The sequence below is a fragment of the Rhinolophus sinicus genome, linkage group LG15 (assembly GCF_036562045.2).
Source record: "Rhinolophus sinicus isolate RSC01 linkage group LG15, ASM3656204v1, whole genome shotgun sequence".
NCBI classification, from domain to species: Eukaryota; Metazoa; Chordata; class Mammalia; order Chiroptera; family Rhinolophidae; genus Rhinolophus; species Rhinolophus sinicus.
This window is the reverse complement of record NC_133764.1, coordinates 36543442-36561742: the sequence shown is the minus strand read 5'-3', so window position 1 is coordinate 36561742 and position 18301 is coordinate 36543442. Positions and strand designations below refer to the sequence as shown.

General features: G+C 53.4%; 3 protein-coding genes and 1 long non-coding RNA gene across 9 annotated transcripts in view; 2 read left to right on the top strand and 2 right to left on the bottom strand.

The window, feature by feature from the left end:
• The first annotated feature begins 543 nt into the window (after positions 1–543).
• Positions 544–4086, top strand: H3-3B (H3.3 histone B). Its single transcript, XM_019745622.2, has 4 exons — positions 544–682; positions 1143–1280; positions 1406–1559; positions 1652–4086. Exons 2-4 carry the CDS (start codon positions 1153–1155, stop codon positions 1778–1780), a joined length of 411 nt encoding a protein of 136 aa, XP_019601181.1. The 5' UTR covers positions 544–682; positions 1143–1152; the 3' UTR covers positions 1781–4086.
• Positions 4087–7252: 3166 nt separating this feature from the next.
• Positions 7253–10803, bottom strand: LOC141568945 (uncharacterized). The gene is made up of 3 exons (XR_012492287.1): positions 10344–10803; positions 9616–9723; positions 7253–8120 (listed from the first exon to the last, which is right to left on the bottom strand). It is a non-coding gene; the product is annotated as an uncharacterized LOC141568945 (long non-coding RNA).
• Positions 10804–10865: 62 nt separating this feature from the next.
• GALK1 (galactokinase 1) lies at positions 10866–16511 on the top strand. Of its 2 annotated transcripts, none has more exons than XM_019745599.2 (8): positions 10866–11144; positions 12108–12297; positions 12749–12868; positions 13067–13202; positions 13324–13505; positions 15824–15974; positions 16069–16231; positions 16354–16511. In XM_019745599.2, exons 1-8 carry the CDS (start codon positions 10980–10982, stop codon positions 16384–16386), a joined length of 1140 nt encoding a protein of 379 aa, XP_019601158.1. In that variant the 5' UTR covers positions 10866–10979; the 3' UTR covers positions 16387–16511. The 2 variants fall into 2 exon arrangements, with proteins under 2 accessions (XP_019601158.1, XP_019601157.2); XM_019745598.2 differs by having other exon boundaries at positions 10867–11144; positions 16315–16511.
• An 80-nt stretch (positions 16512–16591) lies between these two features.
• The window catches only part of ITGB4 (integrin subunit beta 4), a 28568-nt gene continuing 26858 nt past the window's right edge, over positions 16592–18301 (bottom strand). For 3 of the 5 annotated variants that reach the window (XM_019745594.2, XM_019745595.2, XM_074319411.1), the window contains 5 exons: positions 17820–18008; positions 17583–17738; positions 17335–17499; positions 17137–17241; positions 16758–17043 (listed from right to left, as the gene is read on the bottom strand). In XM_019745594.2, coding sequence (XP_019601153.2) covers positions 16904–17043; positions 17137–17241; positions 17335–17499; positions 17583–17738; positions 17820–18008 — 755 coding nt within the window. In that variant the 3' untranslated portion in view covers positions 16758–16903. Of the gene's footprint in view, positions 17044–17136; positions 17242–17334; positions 17500–17582; positions 17739–17819; positions 18009–18301 lie in introns of all 5 variants that reach the window. The other 2 variants (XM_019745597.2, XM_019745596.2) reach the window with 1 other exon arrangement.

Below are 18301 nucleotides of genomic sequence, written 5' to 3'. Positions count from 1 at the left end.
CTTGGGAAAAACAACAACAACAAAAAACGAATTAAAACTATCCAAATGTTAATGAAAAGTAAATAATCACAGGGAACACATTTTTATTTTACATTGGAAAATATTTACCTAAGTTTCATTAAAGTAACCTCTCCTGCATTGATTGCATTGCTTGAGGCAAAGAATATTGGGCTTTTGCCCATCCGGACTCTAGTCCTGATAGGGACCAATGCAGTTCATTTGCATTGACTTTCTATTGTAGAGCTTTGGAACCAAGGGAAGGATCCAAACATAGTTCCATTTTATCCAATCAGAAGAGCCGTTTAGTGTTAAACTCTGATTCGCCCATTTCTCTTTGCTTTCATCCAATAGTTAGGCCACTTTAAGAGCCAATCAGCGGCCTAGATATTCACCAATCAGGGAACGGGGCCGGAGCACGGCCTTTGTGTCGGGGGATGTCAACGCGCCGGCGAAAGCTCCCGCCAATGGGAAAAGTCGTTGGTGCATGCAAATGAGGGCCCTGTGACGCAGAGACGCAGCGTGAAGCGTGGGTATAAAAACGGAGACATTGGGGGGGCTTGGAGCAGAGCGGTTTGGTCGTTCGTCGGAGTGGTTGCTTTGTTTTCATCTGCGACTGCGGCTCTTCGTTGGGCGGCAGAAGCGGCGCGGCAGCAGGATAAGCGGCCTAAGACTTCGGCGTTGTGTAAGTGTTCATGGGTTTACTCGTGACTTGAGGCTCCGCCAGCCGTTGATGGCCGCGGGCTGCGGCCGTTGAGGGCCGAGTGCGGGTTGGTGCGGGCTGCTCGGGAAGCTGGCAGTGGGTGTGGGGCAGGGAGGTTTTCCCTTGGGGCTTCGTTCTTGAACCTCGTCTACTTTCTTTCCCGCTGGTGATTCAGAGGTCCCGACGCTGGGTTTCCGGGCAGCCGGGACTCCGCCCGTCGCGGAGGAGAAGTGACTCCTCCCCGCGCCCCCCCTCCCAGGGGAGGCTGCTGCTACTCGCAGCCTGAGTCATTAGGGGAGGGGGAGGAGGCGGCGGCGGCGGCCTCGGCCATCTGCCGCGGCGAGGTGGGGTGCGAGGAGGCGGCCAGGCAGGGGCTCCGGGACTGTCCCCCTTCCTTCCCAGGCGAGTGCTGCGGCCTGGGAGTAATGGATGTATTCTTTAGGTGAAAGAAAATGGCTCGAACTAAGCAGACTGCTCGTAAATCCACTGGTGGGAAAGCGCCCCGCAAACAGCTGGCTACCAAAGCTGCCAGGAAAAGCGCCCCCTCTACCGGCGGGGTGAAAAAGCCTCATCGCTACAGGTAGGCGAGGCTGAGGGGAAACAATGAGTCGGCGGCGCTGGGCCGGGCGGGAATTCTAGGGTTCTTGGTAAGGTGCCGGCGCTGTCAGTTAACTGGTGTCCGTTTACACCCTCCTGCTCGCACAGGCCCGGGACCGTTGCGCTTCGAGAAATCCGTCGTTACCAGAAATCGACCGAGCTTCTGATCCGGAAGCTGCCTTTCCAGAGATTGGTGAGGGAGATCGCCCAGGATTTCAAAACGGACTTGAGGTTTCAGAGTGCCGCCATCGGTGCGCTTCAGGTAAGACGACAAAGGCCCCGTTAGGGGCGGGAGGGCTCGTGGCTGGTTTCTCTTCTCGAAGAGTTTAATAGTGTGGCTCTTGACCTCAACAGGAAGCTAGCGAAGCGTACCTGGTGGGTTTATTTGAAGATACTAACCTGTGTGCCATCCACGCTAAGAGAGTCACCATCATGCCCAAAGACATCCAGTTGGCTCGCCGGATACGGGGAGAGAGAGCTTAAGTGAAGGCAGTTTTTACGGTGTTTTGTAGTAAATTCTGTAAAATACTTTGGTTTAATTTGTGACTTTTTTTGTAAGAAATTGTTTATAATATGTTGCATTTGTACTTAAGTCATTCCATCTTTCACTCAGGATGAATGCGAAAAGTGACTGTTCACAGACCTCAGTGATGTGAGCGCTGTTGCTCAGGAGTGACAAGTTGCTAATATGCAGAAGGGATGGGTGATACTTCTTGCTTCTCATGATGCATGTTTCTGTATGTTAATGACTTGTTGGGTAGATATTAAGGTACTAGAATTGATAAATGTGTACAGGGTCCTTTTGCAATAAAACTGGTTATGACTTGATCCAAGTGTTTTAACAATTGGGGCTGTTAAGTCTGACCATGCATCACTGTGATAGAATGTGGGCTTTTTCAAGGGTGAAGATACAAGTCTTAACCACAGTGTAACTTTACAGTTTCCTTAAAAAAAAAAAAAAAAAAAGTAAACCTGGCAGCTATAGAATACACTATGTGCATTTATAATAGCTATTTTATATATTGTAGTGTCAAAACATTTTTAAATTAAATGTTTTACATTCACATGTGGTGGGGAGTCTTGTCATTAAGGTGTGTGTAATTTAGAGTCCAGTTGGTTTTCTCCTAACTAGGCTGCGCTTGTTTTCATAGTAGTAAAATGCTTTGCTCATTATACCTTGCATAAGTCCTCATTCTACCACGTGTTAACTAACCCTCTAGCTGATAATGCAAACACTAATGGGGGAATTTTATTTATAAGGGCTCTAGAATATAATACTACAAGTTATTCACACCAGCATCACCTGTTATTAATATTCTGAACTAGTTAGTGCAGCTTTTCTTTGTGTTGTGGTTGGTCTCATAACTAGGTTGAGTTTCTCTACCAAGAGAAAACAATACCTAAGTTCTTTTCCTTGTGGAGTTTGTATTATAATAACCCTTAGAGTAAACTTGTGGTGGGGGAGGGGCACAGCTCCAGCTTATTGAACCTCTGCCAGTTAAGATGGCATCCAGTTACATCTGGTATATATATGGTTCTGGGAAAATCACTTTATAGAGATGGTCTTCAAGTGGTTTTAAAATTTATCCTTCTATTGAAGTTTCTAGGTCAATTATGTATGTTGACTAAATTTACAAATAAACTTGTTTATCCAACTATAAGTGTCAAAAACCTAAATTTAAACAATGTACAAATCTTTAATCCATTATCTAGGTTCTTTGTATCCTAATTTAGGTTGTTTAGCTTATTTAGGTTTTGCTTGGTAGATGAACCTTTTATTTACAAAAATAGTTACAGAAAGCATGTAAAAAGGCCGTCTTCTAAAAATGCCACGATTGGTATTAATATGCTTCCCTCTCCCCCGTATTGTCAAGGAATAAAAATTTGTTTAAAGAACATACACCAAGGAAAGTAAATTTCTTCAAAATTCTAGGGCTCAAATTTGAGATGTGTTCCATGAACTACTTTTTGAAGTATGTTTATAGGTCTACAGCAAGTTGTTTTAACACAAGCCTAGAGGTAAAGAACTCATTGGTCTAAGCTGCCTTTTCAGTAAGAAAACTAGTTTTCTTAAACCAACAATGGCCAGCAGTAAACCATAATGCATGAATGTCAGCAGGACATGGGCACAAGAGCCACCAGTCAGATAAAAAGCATCTTGTATTCTGAAGCTACAGTGTAGAAAGACATGCCCTAATGTTTTTTTGTGTGTGTGTTTAATAGGATTAGTTTCAAATTTAAAGGGCTTGTGAAGAGAGGCAAGCTAGAGTAGGCTTGGAAGTCTTGGTAACTTAGCCTTGGGGTGTTAATAAAAGGTCCATAACTGGTTATGGAACAATTAACCAATTCTGACAACTTCCTCGTGTGTTTTCTGAAGGAAGTTGAAATCCTAGGCATTGGAGTGTTCTGTGCACAAGTGTGGCACTTGTGAACACAAGTAGAAATTTAAGTTATGGTTATGAGTCAGCTTGAGTTACTGTTGAGTTACTATCTGTGGTAACCCAAGTGGGTGACACTTGAACCTTCCTTTGTCTGTGTCCTGATAGAAGGTTCTTGAATTTTGGGGGCAGCTTGGAATCTGCTGTTTAGTGTAACTTGTCCTTTCAGATTTGACTTGAGCACACTTAACCCGGAAGGCAGACATTTTTTGGTTCTAGGAAGCTGCCTACACAGGATATCCCTTGGTATAGGTGATGGGAGAGTCTGTAAGGAGGAAAGCAAAAGTTGGAGCTGATGAAGGTATCCTGTGTCCTTGATAAATGAGACAAAAATAAAGTTTTTGAAGTTGAGACTTTCTCATCTTGTTAATGGTCTTTATTTGATAACATTTCACAAAATTTCTTGGGAAATGTCCAGAAAAACCTTGCCTTCTGACTCAGCTGGGGGTGGGGGGGAGGGCATTCAGTAATGAGACATACCCCTATCCTTAAAGCAGTATGTGTCACAGTTCGATGGGGACTTTGTCAATTTTTGCCTGTTGAACCTGCATATTAATAGTCCTCTTCACTGTCAACTGTCCCAATTAGGTCAGACCAGTGTTGGCCAGCCAGGTAAGTAGAGGAGAGCTGGAACTGCCTGAGGTTCTGATGGCTGCCTGGCTCCCAGGAGACTGAATCAAGCCATCACTGTTGTGGATGGAGCCACCAGCTGTACCTTTGGGAAGGTGGCTGAAGGGCCATGTGTTTGTGAGGCCAAGTCCATGCCAGATGAGGCAGCCCCACTGCCCTCCACACTTTGTCATCTTCCTCTATTACGCAGTCAGCTGTAATTGTGGACACCCTGGGCCCATGTTTCTGGGTCTCTCAAATCTCCCTGCTTCATCCGAGAACTAGCATGTGGACCAGATGATTTAAAGGACAAGACAAATGCTCTCCAATTAAAATACAAGGTGGTATAAAAGGTATAGAGAGGCAAGCACTTCAAACCCAGCTTATTCTGAGATCTGTCCTTATACAAAAGCTTCAGGCTGGTTAGCTCAGTTGGTTAGAGCGTAGTGCTAATAACACCAAGGTTGCCGGTTCAATCCCCCACATGAGCCACTGAGCTGCGCCCTCCTTAAAAAAGATTGGTTCATTGTTTTTAAAAAATTACTTGTATACATAATGTACCAAAAGTGGAAAACAAAACCCCCCCAAAAAAACATTGCCAGTTCAATTCTCACATGGGCCAGTGAGCTGCGCCCTCCACAACCAAATTGAAAACAATGACACGACCTGGAGCTGAGTTGAGCTCCCCACAACTAGATTGAACATGATTTGGAGATGACGGGTCCTGGAAAAAAACTCACTGTTACCCAATATTCCCCAATTGAAAAAAAAATTCATTGGGTCCCCATCACATCCACAAGAGGGAAGGAGAACAGAACCGGGATTGGCCAGCAAGGAGCACCCTAGTCCCACAGACAGGCCTCACCTACTGCTTCTTCGCTCCCAGCCAGGGACCTCTGCCGCAGCCTAACCAATGTCAGGGTGAGGAAACAGGCTCCGAGCTGACCAGCTAGACTAGAAATTGACACTCTCACACTCATTTCCTCAATCATTCCTCAGCTTTCCCCAACAGCGGACTCCACTGGGGCTGTCCCTACCTGGCTCTTTGTCATGCAGGGTCTCTGGGCTTGCTCCCCGCACCAAAATGCAGGATATGGTGAGGCCAAAAAGGAACACCAACAGAGCTGTAGATGGGGGAGTCATACCACTATCGTCTCACTGGTGGCTGGGTTGGAGACACAGGAAGCAGGAGCCACACAATCCACAATCTGCCGTCCACTTCTCTGCTAACCAATCCCTTGCTAACTGCAATCTGCGCTTGCTAGCTCTCCCACGGCAGTTATATCAGTGGCCAATGGCTAACTGGTTACAGCTGATGGCCTACTAGCCACAGCTGATGGCCATCTACTATACCCGAGCCAGCACCTTCCCACATGAGGCTGAGAGCCTGGAAACTGCTCTCTGGGCCTCTGTCCCCACACTCCTTGCAAGCACGGCCTCTTGCTTGGTGTCAGGCATTAGGGCTGGGGTCTGTGCAGCAGTTGGAAAGCAGGCCCCTGACGTGTCACCTTCAGGCAGGGCAGAGGGTGTTCATGGTCCCGTCAAGTGTGCCATCGGGTCAGCAGGAAACTCGGGCTTGCCCTTCAGTTTCTGCAGGATGGGGCCAGCCAGTGTTTGGGAGCACCAGCCAGGGGCCAGAGATCAGAGCCTTAAGCCTACAACCAACCTCGTCTGCCACAGACAAGGGTGAGGTGCTCGGTTTTCACCACGTCCTTGTGCAGCGGTGGTATTACTGACTGTGGTGTGGTCCACCGGGCATGAAAGCCTTGGTGTCCTGCCCTGGGCATCTGGTCCCCAGCCATACCTCCCTGTCATGCAGGGAGTCACGTGGGGTCTCTGGTCCCACTCCCCACATAAGAATGCAGGACACAATGAGGCCAAAAAGGAACACCCATGGAGCCATAGATAGGGGAGTCATACCACTATAGTCTCACTGGCAGCTGGGTTGCAGACACAGGAAGCAGGAGCCACACGATCTGCAACCTGCTGTCCACTTCTCTGCAATCTGCTCTTGCTAGCTCAGCCACCATCTTCTTGCTAGGCCCCCGATTTGCTGCTAGCGTAGCCATGGCAGTTATATTAGTGGCCAATGGTTCACTGGTTACAGCTGACGGCCAACTAGCCACAGCTGATGGCCATCCAATCACAGTTGATGGCCATTTACTACCTGAGCCAGCACCTTTCCACGTGAGGCCGAGAGCCTGAAAACTGCACTCCTGGCTCTGTTCCCACACTCCCCATTCCTTGGGTTGGGAACACTTCCCAGTCACCTCACCGAGCCAGCCACCTGGCCCACTTCCCTTAGCCCACCCCAGGCACTGATCTGCGACCACAGCAGAGCTGGCTGCACCTTGCCTGGGACCCACAGCTTCTTCCCCCACTCCCATGGTGGTCTCACCTGCCCCGTCTGGGCATTCCTCAGGGATGTCACCAAGCTGGGCCACTCCATACAACTGGACCTGGGTTCTGGCCAGCAAATTTGGCACAAACAGTTAGGCTCCTGGTTGCTTTCTGGAGGGTACGGCTAGAGGAAGGAAGGAGGAAGGAAGGGAGAGGGGAAGGACCAATCCCCAGCCCAGATTGCTAACCCAAATCCAGCGGCACCCCCAGGGAGAAGGCTAAGTGCCATTTGGGGCCAGGTGGCTCTTTTTGGCTCCCTGACCCTTTCGTCAGCAGGTCAGCAGGTCTGGGGGAATGAGCAAGGCTGAGGGCAAAGGTGCAGCTGGGATGGCTTCAATTTATAAACAGAGAGTCTGTGCTGAGAGGAGGGGCCAGAGGCCATGTCTTCCCTCTCGTGGGGCGCCTGCTCCCTGTGGTCCGGCTGACTGCCCAGCGGCCCCTGGCAGTGAGGGATCCCTCCCTGACACCACCATGGCTCCAAGCAGAGTCATAGGACTTCTATGTGATGTGCCCCCAGCCCTCATCTGAGCACCATGCCCGGTGTTGGGCAGGGCGAGGATTGTTGGTCAGGCACATCCCGGAGCCGCACCTCTTAGCCTTCTGCCCTGAGCAAAGGACCTTTCACCCCACCCCCACCTACCCGATTGCTCTTCTCCATGGAGGAGGCTAAGATGTTCTGCAGTGACCCCCTTACCAGGGAAGCAAGAGGAGGGGGCTGCAGTGAGGCTGTGGCTCCTGGAGGGGCTATAATGCCACACATGACCTGGAAAGGGGTGCAGAGGGGCACCGTTGGTCAGATGCCAGGGTCTGGGGCCTTCTCTCTTGTTCAGGAAGCTGCAGTTCTGGGAATATACACAGTGAAATGGTGGTGAGCAGAAAGGGAGAAGTCCATCTCAGACACACAGTACCAGTAACAAGGTTCTGGGAAGAGGCCAGTGGCTTAGGGCAGGTGGCCTTTTGCTGAGGGGTATGTGAGTGACTGCGCACGTCCCCATGGAGGTGGTGCCTGGGCTCTAATAACCCCTACTCCCTTCCCACCCCTTCTGTTGGACACATTGGGCCCCAGGACCTTTCCCATAAGCTCCTAATCTCCTAGCGCAGAGCCAAGAGTGTCAGCAGAGAGGACAGTAGGCGGTCGGGTCCAAGGCCCAGGTATCACGGAGCTGAGGGTCCTCCTGCAGCCCATAGTCCTCTCCCTCCCAGCACCCTGTCTTTGGCCAGTCTCAGTCCTGTTGCTCAATCTCAGTGGCCTGGTGGCCTGGGCCAGCTGCAGTGCCCAGTGGAGGTGCAGGAAGAGATAGCCGCAGCCCTGAGCTGACAGCTGCGTCTTGTAGATCTGGATTTGCTCCCTGGCCATTGAGAGGGTGGTCGTCAGCCTAGAGGGCAGAAACATCAGGGACATGGTGGGGGAACCAAATAAAGACATGCCCTGCAGCTGATCCCTCTTAGCAGGGGCATCTGAGGCCAGGGAGGGACAAAAAAACTCCTGGTGTTCCAAAGGCAAGGCCTGAATCTTGCCCGCCTCTGGAGTTTTGCCTGGCACATGGCAGAGGCTCCAGACATGTTTGCTGACCAACCCGAATGGTCCTGGCAGCCCCACAGCACAGCTGGCTGGATCTGCTGGCACAGGTGGCCAGTCCCGTTCCCAAGAGCTTTGGTTACTGGCCTGGCTTCCAAACTGGGAGTGTTCCACGTAGGAAGTGGGGCTGTCCCTCCTGTTCTTTATTAAGAGGCTGAGCTTTAGATCTTAACGCTTTTAGTAAGCAGAGGCTGCAGTGGGTCAGGGTGCTCGTGGGGAAAGGGTGGTGGCTGAGAGAATGGGCTGAGGGGTCAGACAGACCCAGGTTCAAGGCCCAGCTCTGCCACTCAGATGAGTTTCTTAACCCATATGGGCTTCATTTCCTCATCTGTAAAATGCGGATAAAAACAGTGCCTACCCAATAGGCTGGTAAGGATTCAATGAAGTAATCTGCGTAAAGTCTGGTGATCTTTAAAGTATTTGACAACAGAAGTCAGAGGCCAATCGGAACAGACTCTGGTAGTAAACAATTAGCACTGTCCCACGGGCTGTGTATCAGCCTGGAACCAGGGTTGCCACAAACTCCAGATTAGTATTATCAACACCTCATAAACTGTTACCATTAATATTCCAGAAAGGTAAAGGGGGCCCAAATTAGGATATAGGTTAACCCTCTGGCAACGACAACAAAAAGAACCTCCCAGAATGGGTGAGAGGGTGGGTCATTTGCTGAGAGCAAACACTTTCAGAGACCATGTCTGCAGATATTTGCTTGGGAGATGGAGCCCCAAGTGCCATTAGGGAACCAGATCCTGATTGCAATGGCGAAGCCAGAGCTGCATGGAGCACGCAGACCTCCATCATCTGAAGGAAGACCAAATGTAACAGGGAGGGCCCAAGGGCTAAGGATTGGGTGCAGAGGCAGGCACAGACTCTGGGAGAGAAGAGGTGCTTCTGGAGTGCTTGTCAATGGTGGGCCAGGTCGAACTATGGCCTGGACAAAGGCGCCTTGGTGACCTCTAGGCCTACCGATGCTACCGGGCACCTGGCTGGCATGGGTGATATTCCCAACATTGGATGATTTGGCCCTGTGGGGGATATTACTGGGAATGCTATCATGATGTCTCAGTCCCGTGTGACAGGTGGCTCTGGCAGTGCTGATACAAGTGAGTTTTTCAGCCGGCAGAACAGAGGACAGATCTTAGGGTGTAGTGTCCCCATTAAGGTGCCACCTCCTCCCAATCCTGTGACATCTGGCCAGGAAATGGGAGGAAGAGTCAAAGGTTAAGGTAGGCTTTCTTCTGAACAAACTTCATGTAATATGCTACATGGGATTAAAAAACTGAGCCTACCTCAGTGTAAACACATCTCCCAGATAAAATCAATGTTTCAGAGTCCATCTTGAACAAACGGGAGCACTTCCCTTTTAGATCAAATAAATCCAGGTTCTCCAAGAACAACTGAAATGATACAAAGAATGAATATGGGTCAAATGGATGTGCTTTCAATCAAAATTAAACAATGGAGATAAAAAAAACACTTGTGTGAGCTTTTCAGCAGTCAGGATTCCTCCTCTCTCACCCAGAAAGCTCTTTACTTCTCCGTGCCAACATTTGTCAAGGTTGGAGGGGCCAGAGTGTGTCTGCCTCCCAACCACAGCGTGAGTGCCTGAAGCTTTTATGTGTCTGGCCAATTGCATTCAGGAGAGTCCAGTAATGTCTGTTGAATTTATGGATGACTGATAATGATAGCAAAATTTATTCTGTGCTTACTAAGTGCCAGGTACTGGGCTGGGAGCTCAACGTGGATGATCTCATTTAGTTCCTTTTATAAGTCTAGCCCCATTTCACAGGTGAGAAACCGAGGCTCAGAGAGGTCCAGTCATCTGCCTGAGATCACACATTAGTAAGGGCAGAGATTTGGGCTCAGGAATGTGCAGCCATCACCACAGTCAATCTTAGAGCATTTTCCTCACCACAAAGAGAACTGATATCCTTAGCTATCACCCTCTTATTCCTCTGCCATTTTCCATTCCCTTCAGCCCTAAGCAAACCCTGCTGGGGCCAACAGCCCAACCTACCTTAGCAACTGCGTAGGTCCTATCAGGAGGGGCTGGGCCCACTGCTGTCCATTGCCACCCTCCTTCAGTCCTGCATTGCTACTGCATTACTAGGAGCTGTGACAGCGCGTCCACCCTAGGAGCCGGTAGAAAGCGACTCCCTGGTCACCACCAAATTTGGCTTTATCGCTATTTATACTGAGTGCCAGTCCACTCTCTTAGAGGGGCTGGTGACCTCTCACAGTTGAAGGACTCTAGGACCTAGGAGATTTCTTTGGACACTCAGGTTAACTGGACGCCAGGGTGGTCGCTCTGGCTGTGGGTGGATGGCTGGCTGGTGGGTGTGGGCACAGAGAGGGGCACAGGGCCAGAAAGGGCAGCTCAGACCTCCCAGTCCGGCCAATACCGCTCAGGGCTCTACCCACTCCAGTGGGCGCCCAGCGGCCTTTCCCAAAGTCCGCCACCTGGCTCGCGCCCCGCGCCCGGCAGCAGGACGCGGACCCAGACAGCGGGCGGGGCCAGCCGGGCCGGGGCGGGGGCGCGCACGGACGGCCCGGGCAGGGCGGCGAGTGCAGGAATGCACGCCACCCGCCGCAGCCCCGCCCCGAGCATCCCGCGCCGACCCGGCTGCGCCAGCGGAGCTGCAGGGCGAGAGTCATGGCCGCTTCGAGACAACCCCAGGTCGGGGAGCTGCTGGCCGAGGCCCGGAGGGCCTTCCGGGAGGAGTTCGGGGCCGAGCCGGAGCTGGCGGTGTCAGCGCCGGGCCGCGTCAACCTCATCGGGGAGCACACGGACTACAACCAGGGCCTGGTGCTGCCCATGGTGAGGCGCTGGGAGGGACCCCAAGCCTCTCCTGGGGCCCCGGCCACCCCGCCGGAAGGGCAGGCCTGAGGGGCGCGGGGAAGTGCCTTGTTTTCGCGTGGACTCTTGGGCAGGCCGCACCGAACTTCAACTCCCGCGGAGTTTGGGGGACAAGCACGTGGGAGAGACCCTGGGACGGGGCATTACCCACATAGGAAGGGAGGAAGCAGGAATCCTCGAGGAAGTGGGCTGGGAGGGGGTGTGCCTACACCTCTTGGTTCAAGCCCGCCCTCGCCCTCGGTGGATTGCTGATCCTGGCTAGCAACCTGGAAACCATCTCAAAATGTTCCCCCTCTCCCTCTCCCGCCCGCGTGCAGCATGCGGAAGGAGGCACTTGGGGCCCAGACCTCCGTGAGGCCCCACAGACTCCAGGAGAATGAGCCCTAAGTTTCCTCGCTCAGCCCATTGAATTTACAGAGGGGGAAACTGGGGCCCAGAGGGGGCAAGTGATCTGCTCAAGGTCACACAGCTTGTCAGCTGGTGCTTGGTTGGGCTGCAACTTGAGTCAGGCCTCCCAGCTCTCAACCTGGGGTTCTTTCCATCCCACCGTGCAACTTGGCAAGTGAGTGGATCCGGCTCGCCCCACATTGGGAAGGCATTAGATGGAACCTCTCTGATTCTGTTTTCTTTTTGACTCACTCTCTCCCGTGTCCTACAGCTGGGAGCCCATGCTCAGGGCAGAGTCCAGGTCTGCACTCTCTGCACTGGTCCCGCCCCTGAAAACCCAGGGGGCAGGGCCTTAGCCCCCAAGGCCAGCTCAGCACTCAGGCTCTGTCCTGAGACACTCTCATTCCTTTCCTGTTGAACCTGGAGGTCACCCTCCTGTCTGTCCCAGGCCCCACATTCTTCAGAACTTTAGTATTGGAGGGGACTCCTCCATCTCTTAGCTGGTGGAAGCTTTGCATACTCCTTGTCTCCTGCCAGGCTCTGGAGCTGGTGACTGTGCTAGTGGGCAGCCCCCGGGCAGATGGCCTTGTTTCCCTCCTCACCACCTCTGAGGACGCTGACGAGCCCCGGCGGCTGCAGTTCCCATTGCCCACAGCCCAGCGGTCACTGGAGCCTGGGACCCCCCGCTGGGCCAACTATGTCAAGGGTGTGATTCAACACTACCCAGGTATGGGGCCTGGCCTGGGTCAAGTTCCTGCTGGTGCCAGGAGCACCACCTGTCAGCCAGTAAGCCCCTTAGCTCATCTAATCCACTGTGGGGTAGGGTAGAGCATCTCCGTCGTACAGATGAAGAAACTGATGCCCTGAGAGGCTCTAGAACTTGCCCTGGGTTGCCCATTACATGATTGGAGGAGCCAGAATTGAAACCCTAACCTGTTGGCTTCCAGAGCCCTAAACCAGGAGGAGAATTAGGAAGACTATGTCCCAGGAACCTCAGGATAGAAGGATGGAGGGCGGTGGGCCCCTTTGCCCAGCAGGTTGGTGGCCTTTGATAATTGAGACCTATTCTTGGAGGCAGCCACCAGACAGTTGCTTCCCTTCATACCAAAATATGTGCCCTTCCTGTGCCCATCTTTCCATACAGCCCAACTTACGATCACCCATTGTTTCCCCTGCAGCTGCCCCCCTCCCTGGCTTCAGTGCAGTTGTGGTCAGCTCTGTGCCCTTGGGGGGTGGGCTGTCCAGTTCGGCAGCCCTGGAAGTGGCCACGTACACCTTCCTGCAGCAGCTCTGCCCAGGTACCTCCTAAATCCCAGCGCTCAACCCAACCCTCCTTCCCTGAGGTCTCCTGTGATCAGAGCTTCTTCCTCTGTCGTGGCTTCGGGAGGGGGTGGGGAATCTCCCTGGAGTGTTGTTGGAGCTACTGTTGCTCCCACCCACACAGCCCTTGTGCCCCCTCCTGGGCCCCAACCTCCCCATCTCACCCTGTGCCACAGACTCGGGGGCAATAGCCGCCCGGGCCCAGGTATGTCAGCGGGCCGAACACAGTTTTGCAGGGGTGCCCTGTGGCATCATGGACCAGCTCATCGCACTGCTGGCGCAGAAGGACTGTGCACTACTCATTGATTGCAGGTTAGGGGCTCCCCTTGTACACTCCTGCTGATAATCAGGAGCTTCTGGGGAGCATGCCCACTGCCGGGCATGACAAGCAGACACTTGGCCTTGTCATCAACCCATTCCAACTCCATATCAGGTCCCTAGAGACAAGCTTGGTGCCACTGTCGGACCCCAAGCTGGCTGTGCTTATCACCAACTCCAATGTCCGCCACTCACTGGGCTCCAGCGAGTACCCCGTACGGCGACGCCAGTGCGAAGAAGTGGCCCGGGCGCTGGGCAAGGAGAGCCTTCGGGAGGTGCAGATGGAAGAGCTGGAGGGTGAGAGCTGGCTGGGTGTGCCCTTTCTTGGAGGTAGTTGGGCACCCTGCAGGGGCTGCCAGGGCCTCATCTCCAGAGACCTCTGCCAAGCTCTGCCCACTCGCCCAAACACTATAACCTACGGCTCCAACCTCAGCAGGGCTGCTTGAAATCTTAATATTGCATGTTCTAATAAGAAGTACATTTCCACTGTACTTCTGGAAAATATAGAAAAGTACAAAGAAGAAAATAATAAACTACAAGGCCACTACCCAGAGATAGCTACCGTTAGCATTTTAGCACAGTCCCAGGGTTTACTTACATCTGTATTTTCAACGTTGAGTATATACAATATTGTCACCTGCCTTTTTTTTTTTTAACTTAACATTCTCCTATGCCATGAAAGACCCATCAACATAACTTTTAAAAGTTACATAGTATTTCAGCATATGGGTGCGTGGTAATTTACTTTCTGATAATCACACCTAACACTGATGAACGTTTTATACATAAGTCTTTGTCTGCTTTCTCTTATTCTGTTCTTGGGATTTTTAGTAGGATTTGAGTGAAAAGATACTTGTGTTTTTAAGGTTCCTGCTACACATGGTCAGGAAGGTAGTCTGTTTAGCAGTTTGAAAGTCATATAAATATTAATGAATGTAATTCTCTAACAGCTCTATAGAGCAGAATACTAGTATTTTTTTTTTTATGGGGAGTCTGCAGCTAGTGGTGGTGCTGACACTTGAACCCAGGCCCCAGAAGCCCACAATCTTGACCCCCAGACCATGCTGCTGCTGTTGGGAGTTGTGCCCTCCCTGGCAGTGTGAGTGTGCCCATTTCAGGGACACTGGCCAGCCCCAGGGAACCATCTTGTCCTCCTTGGTGAACTGTCACATTCAGACCAGCCCTGCCTGCAATCTGCAGGTGACCTTGGCCGAGGTTTCAGCATTTGAACACTTGCCATCCCTCCTCTCTACCTCAGTCCTTCCATGGCACTGCTGGGGGTGGGGCTCCCTCTGCCTCAGGAGCGGTGCTCCCACCTGCCTTCTCCGAGCAGCCCCCACACACTTACACCTTCCCTCCTTCCTGGCCTTTGCCTGGCTCTTCCCCTTCTACTTTGAAACATGGTTCTTCCCTCCTTAAATGGATTCTCCTGTCCATTGCAATTGGAAGATTCTCCTCCCAGTCTTGGAAGAGTACTAATCTTATTGCTCTCACCTTCTCATCTCCACTCATTTCTTAGTCCCTTGAATCTGCCTGTCCCTCTCCTATGGGGGCCATAACTCCCAGGGGTTCTATGGATGGCATCCCCTCCTCGTCAGTGGCCAGATCTGCTCATTCACGGTCCTCCTGTTTCTCTGCCTGTGTCTTCCCCAGGTTTTGTCCTCAGTGCACAGCACCTGCCACCAGTGCTCCACTAAGGACTCAGATTTGAGGCTGCAGCCCCTTCCCCCCACCCCCGTTTCCACCTGGGGTCCAGGAGCCTTCTCCTGGCCCACACTAGAACCCATCTCTTGGCTTTCCCTTGTTTGTTATTTCCTCACCCTTATCACCTCGGAGTCTTCACTGTTCCCCCTCCCACTCTTGTCTCTGACCTCTGTCTCCTCCTTTCCTTTCTTTGGTCTCTGTTTAACAGCTGAAGGCTGGGCTCCTCGCGCCCACCTCTCCCAGCCTGGGCCCTCTGCCCAAGGCCCTCACTTGTCTGACAGAGCTCAGCTCTGTCCCTCCCAAACCTCTGTGACACACGGAGTCAAGTAGCAAGGTGCCCTGGTGCTCAGGGCTGCAGTTTGCCTATTCCCCTCAACGTTAGCTGCTGGGGCAGCCTGGTTCTTGGAATGCCCTGAGCCCTGCCTCCTGACCTTGGCCTGGGCTCTTTCCTTCCCCCACTCTGGAGCCCCAGCCCTTGGAGGCTCCATGGTTCCAGCATAAACGATTTCTTCACCCTCCTGTTGTGTGGTGGCCTCCTAAAGGCAGCATTGTGTCCCACTCACCTTGGAAATCAAGAGTCTGGGGCTTCAACTGCTGGTTATTGAGCACCCCCCTGTATGCCAGGCGCCCTGCTAGGAGCTCTACAGGTGTTAGCGCACTTGGTCCTTATGGCACTTTGAATGAGGTGGGTGTCCCACTTGACAAAGAGGGGAGGTGCTGAAAGTTTAGTCACCAGCCCAAGGTTCTACCTACAGCTTTGTCAGAGGCAGGTCTCTGACTGGAGGCTCCCCCATGTCCCTCCCCCCCAGCCTCCCATCCCAAGGGCCACCACCTTGGAGCCATGGTGCGCCATCCCTGCAGGGACACAGAGGCGGGGTGATGGCAGGTCTGCTGACTCCTTTATTCTCCAGCTGGCAGAGAGCTAGTGAGCAAGGAGGGGTTCAGGCGGGCACGGCACGTCGTAGGAGAGATCCGGCGCACGGCCCAGGCGGCGGCTGCCCTGAGCCGGGGAGACTACAGAGCCTTTGGCCGCCTCATGGTGGAGAGTCACCACTCGCTCAGGTGAGGCCCCCTGGACCAGGGCACCTCAGGCACAGGCTGTCCCCAGGGCCAGGCGGGGCTGGTTCCACGCTCACCATTCCTGTCTCCTCTGCAGGGATGACTACGAGGTGAGCTGCCCTGAGCTGGACCAGCTGGTGGAGGCTGCGCTATCTGCACCCGGGGTTTATGGCAGCCGCATGACAGGTGGCGGCTTTGGTGGCTGCACAGTGACCCTGCTGGAGGCCTCCACTGCTTCTCAAGCCATGCAGCACATACAGGTGGGCGACTGCCAGAGCCTGGGGGAGTGGGAGGAACGTTCCCAGGGCCCTGCAGTGCTCAGATGCCACCCGCCTCTCCCCAGGTGCAGTACAGTGGTACTGCCACCTTCTACCTCTCCCAGGCAGCTGACGGTGCCAAGGTGCTACACTTGTGAGGTGCTTCCCTCGGACGCACATGGCAGGCACAGGGGCTGCCAGGCACCAAGTCAGGAAGCTCCACGCCTCGGGCGCCTGCCCTCCATCTCTGGGTGTTCAATAAACTTGTGCCTTGGGTCACTGATCACTGCCTGCCCCTAGTGGGGGTGTCAGAACCACTTCCCTGCTCTGAGCAGGCCCCGGAATGGACAGGGCAGAGCCAAGTGGTAGCGAAATAGTTTATTAAGTGCAGAACTAAGCTGGGTCCTTGCTATGCTGGTCCTAGCTCTTTGGTTACAGATAGGCTTCAGCGGGATGGGGGAACAGCCAGAAGGGCCTTCTGGGACCTCTGCCCACTTCATGACTCACAGAGGACACTCACTCCCTGCCTTGTGGCCAGAGGCGCTGGCCTTGTGACCAGTATGTGGGTGGGCGGGGCCACCAAGGGTCTAAGGACGGTGTAGCTGAGGCAGCACCAGGGAGGGGAGGTGGGGTGGGGATGCAGGTTCCAGGACACAGCCCGGCAGGCATGGGGGCTCAGGTCTGGAAGAACTGTTGGTCCACCTGGGTGTTGAGGGTCCCACTGGTGGTCAGTGTGTGGCTCATAAACTCCTGGGTCACGTGCCGGGTGAGGGAGCCACCTGCTTCCAGACGCTGGGATCCTAGGGTGAGTCCATCTACAGAGGAAGAGGTGTTGAAGGACCCGGCCCCACTTCCCCTGTTAGCTCTGCTCCCCTGGGAGAGCCAGGAGACCCCGCCCAGCAACTCACCTATCAGGAAGGGCTCGGTGGTGTGCGTGGTGGTGACGCTGCTATACTCGCCTGACAGTGGGTGCTGTAAGAGCCCAAGGTGGCTACCCACCTGTGGGAAGTGGCCTGGAGTGGGCAGAGGAGCCAGTCAGGGGATGGTGCCAGGAGAAGGTGTGACCAGAGAAGGGGTGGGGGTGAAGCAGGGGCCAGGCACCTTACCTCTATCCTGGGACTCAATGGTAATGATACCCTCACGCTCCGGCCCGAAGCCTTGGGTGGTCTTGGCCTGCACCTTGAACTTGTAGGGAATGTTCTCGCTGAGGCCTGGCACCATCAGCCGGCTCTCAGGGCTATCACCATCCACCAGGAACGTGGTGGCTGGCTCTGGGCAGAGAAGATGCCTTTAGCCGCTGTGGCTCCCTCTCTGACCCTCCCCTGGCCACCCCTGACCCTGTGGCAGGTGGCACCTCCTCCGTGGACCATCTCACAGGTCACCAGGTAGCCCAGGATATCCCCATCAGGCCTGCGTGGCCGCTCCCAACTCAGCTGCAGCGAATCCGGGCTCAGGGCAGTGAACACCAGTGGGCCTGGGGCACTGGGTGTGCTCAGAGTGAAGGCGGAGCCTACGGGCAGCACAGAGGAGTATCAGTGGGGGAGTGGGGGGGTTTGGGGGACAGCCATAGGGGCTGGGGGAGGCAACTCACCTGGTAGGGGGCAGAGTGGGCTCTGGGGGTGCACCTGTGATTCAATGGTGATGACACCCTCTCGCTCTGGACCCCAGCCTTCCTGGCTCTGCGCCCGCACACGGAACACGTAGGAATGGTTGGGTAGCAGGTCTTCCACCACCATTGAAGTCTGGCTGGGGTTGGGGATGTTGAACCGATGTACCTCTCCTAGAGTGGGGATAGGGACAGCATCATTCCTGCCCCTGCCTGCCCCTGCTCTTTCCCCAGGCTGCCACCAAGACCTGGTCATCACCCACCCAAGATTAGCTGTGGTTTAGGGTCAGCCCAGTATGATATAGTTGGTTGTTTAGGTTGTACACTGCACAAGGGATGAGTGGAGCCTGAAACCCCACCTATGTTCTATGTTCTGGCCATTTATGGGCCCAGGTCATGCCACTGCGAGTGTGTGTACCTAGAGAAGTGCCACTTGCCAATTCCCACAAAGGCATCTCCTAGGACAG

Excerpts from the sequence above, each read along its gene's own strand:
- H3-3B (XM_019745622.2), top strand. The coding sequence starts at position 1,153 with ATGGCTCGAACTAAGCAGACTGCTCGTAAATCCACTGGTGGGAAAGCG. Across the intron at positions 1,281-1,405 it reads AAAAAGCCTCATCGCTACAG|GCCCGGGACCGTTGCGCTTC; the intron begins GTAGGCGAGGCT and ends CTGCTCGCACAG. Across the intron at positions 1,560-1,651 it reads CCGCCATCGGTGCGCTTCAG|GAAGCTAGCGAAGCGTACCT; the intron begins GTAAGACGACAA and ends TGACCTCAACAG.
- GALK1 (XM_019745598.2), top strand. The coding sequence starts at position 10,980 with ATGGCCGCTTCGAGACAACCCCAGGTCGGGGAGCTGCTGGCCGAGGCC. Across the intron at positions 11,145-12,107 it reads AGGGCCTGGTGCTGCCCATG|GCTCTGGAGCTGGTGACTGT; the intron begins GTGAGGCGCTGG and ends GTCTCCTGCCAG. Across the intron at positions 15,975-16,068 it reads GAGAGTCACCACTCGCTCAG|GGATGACTACGAGGTGAGCT; the intron begins GTGAGGCCCCCT and ends TCTCCTCTGCAG.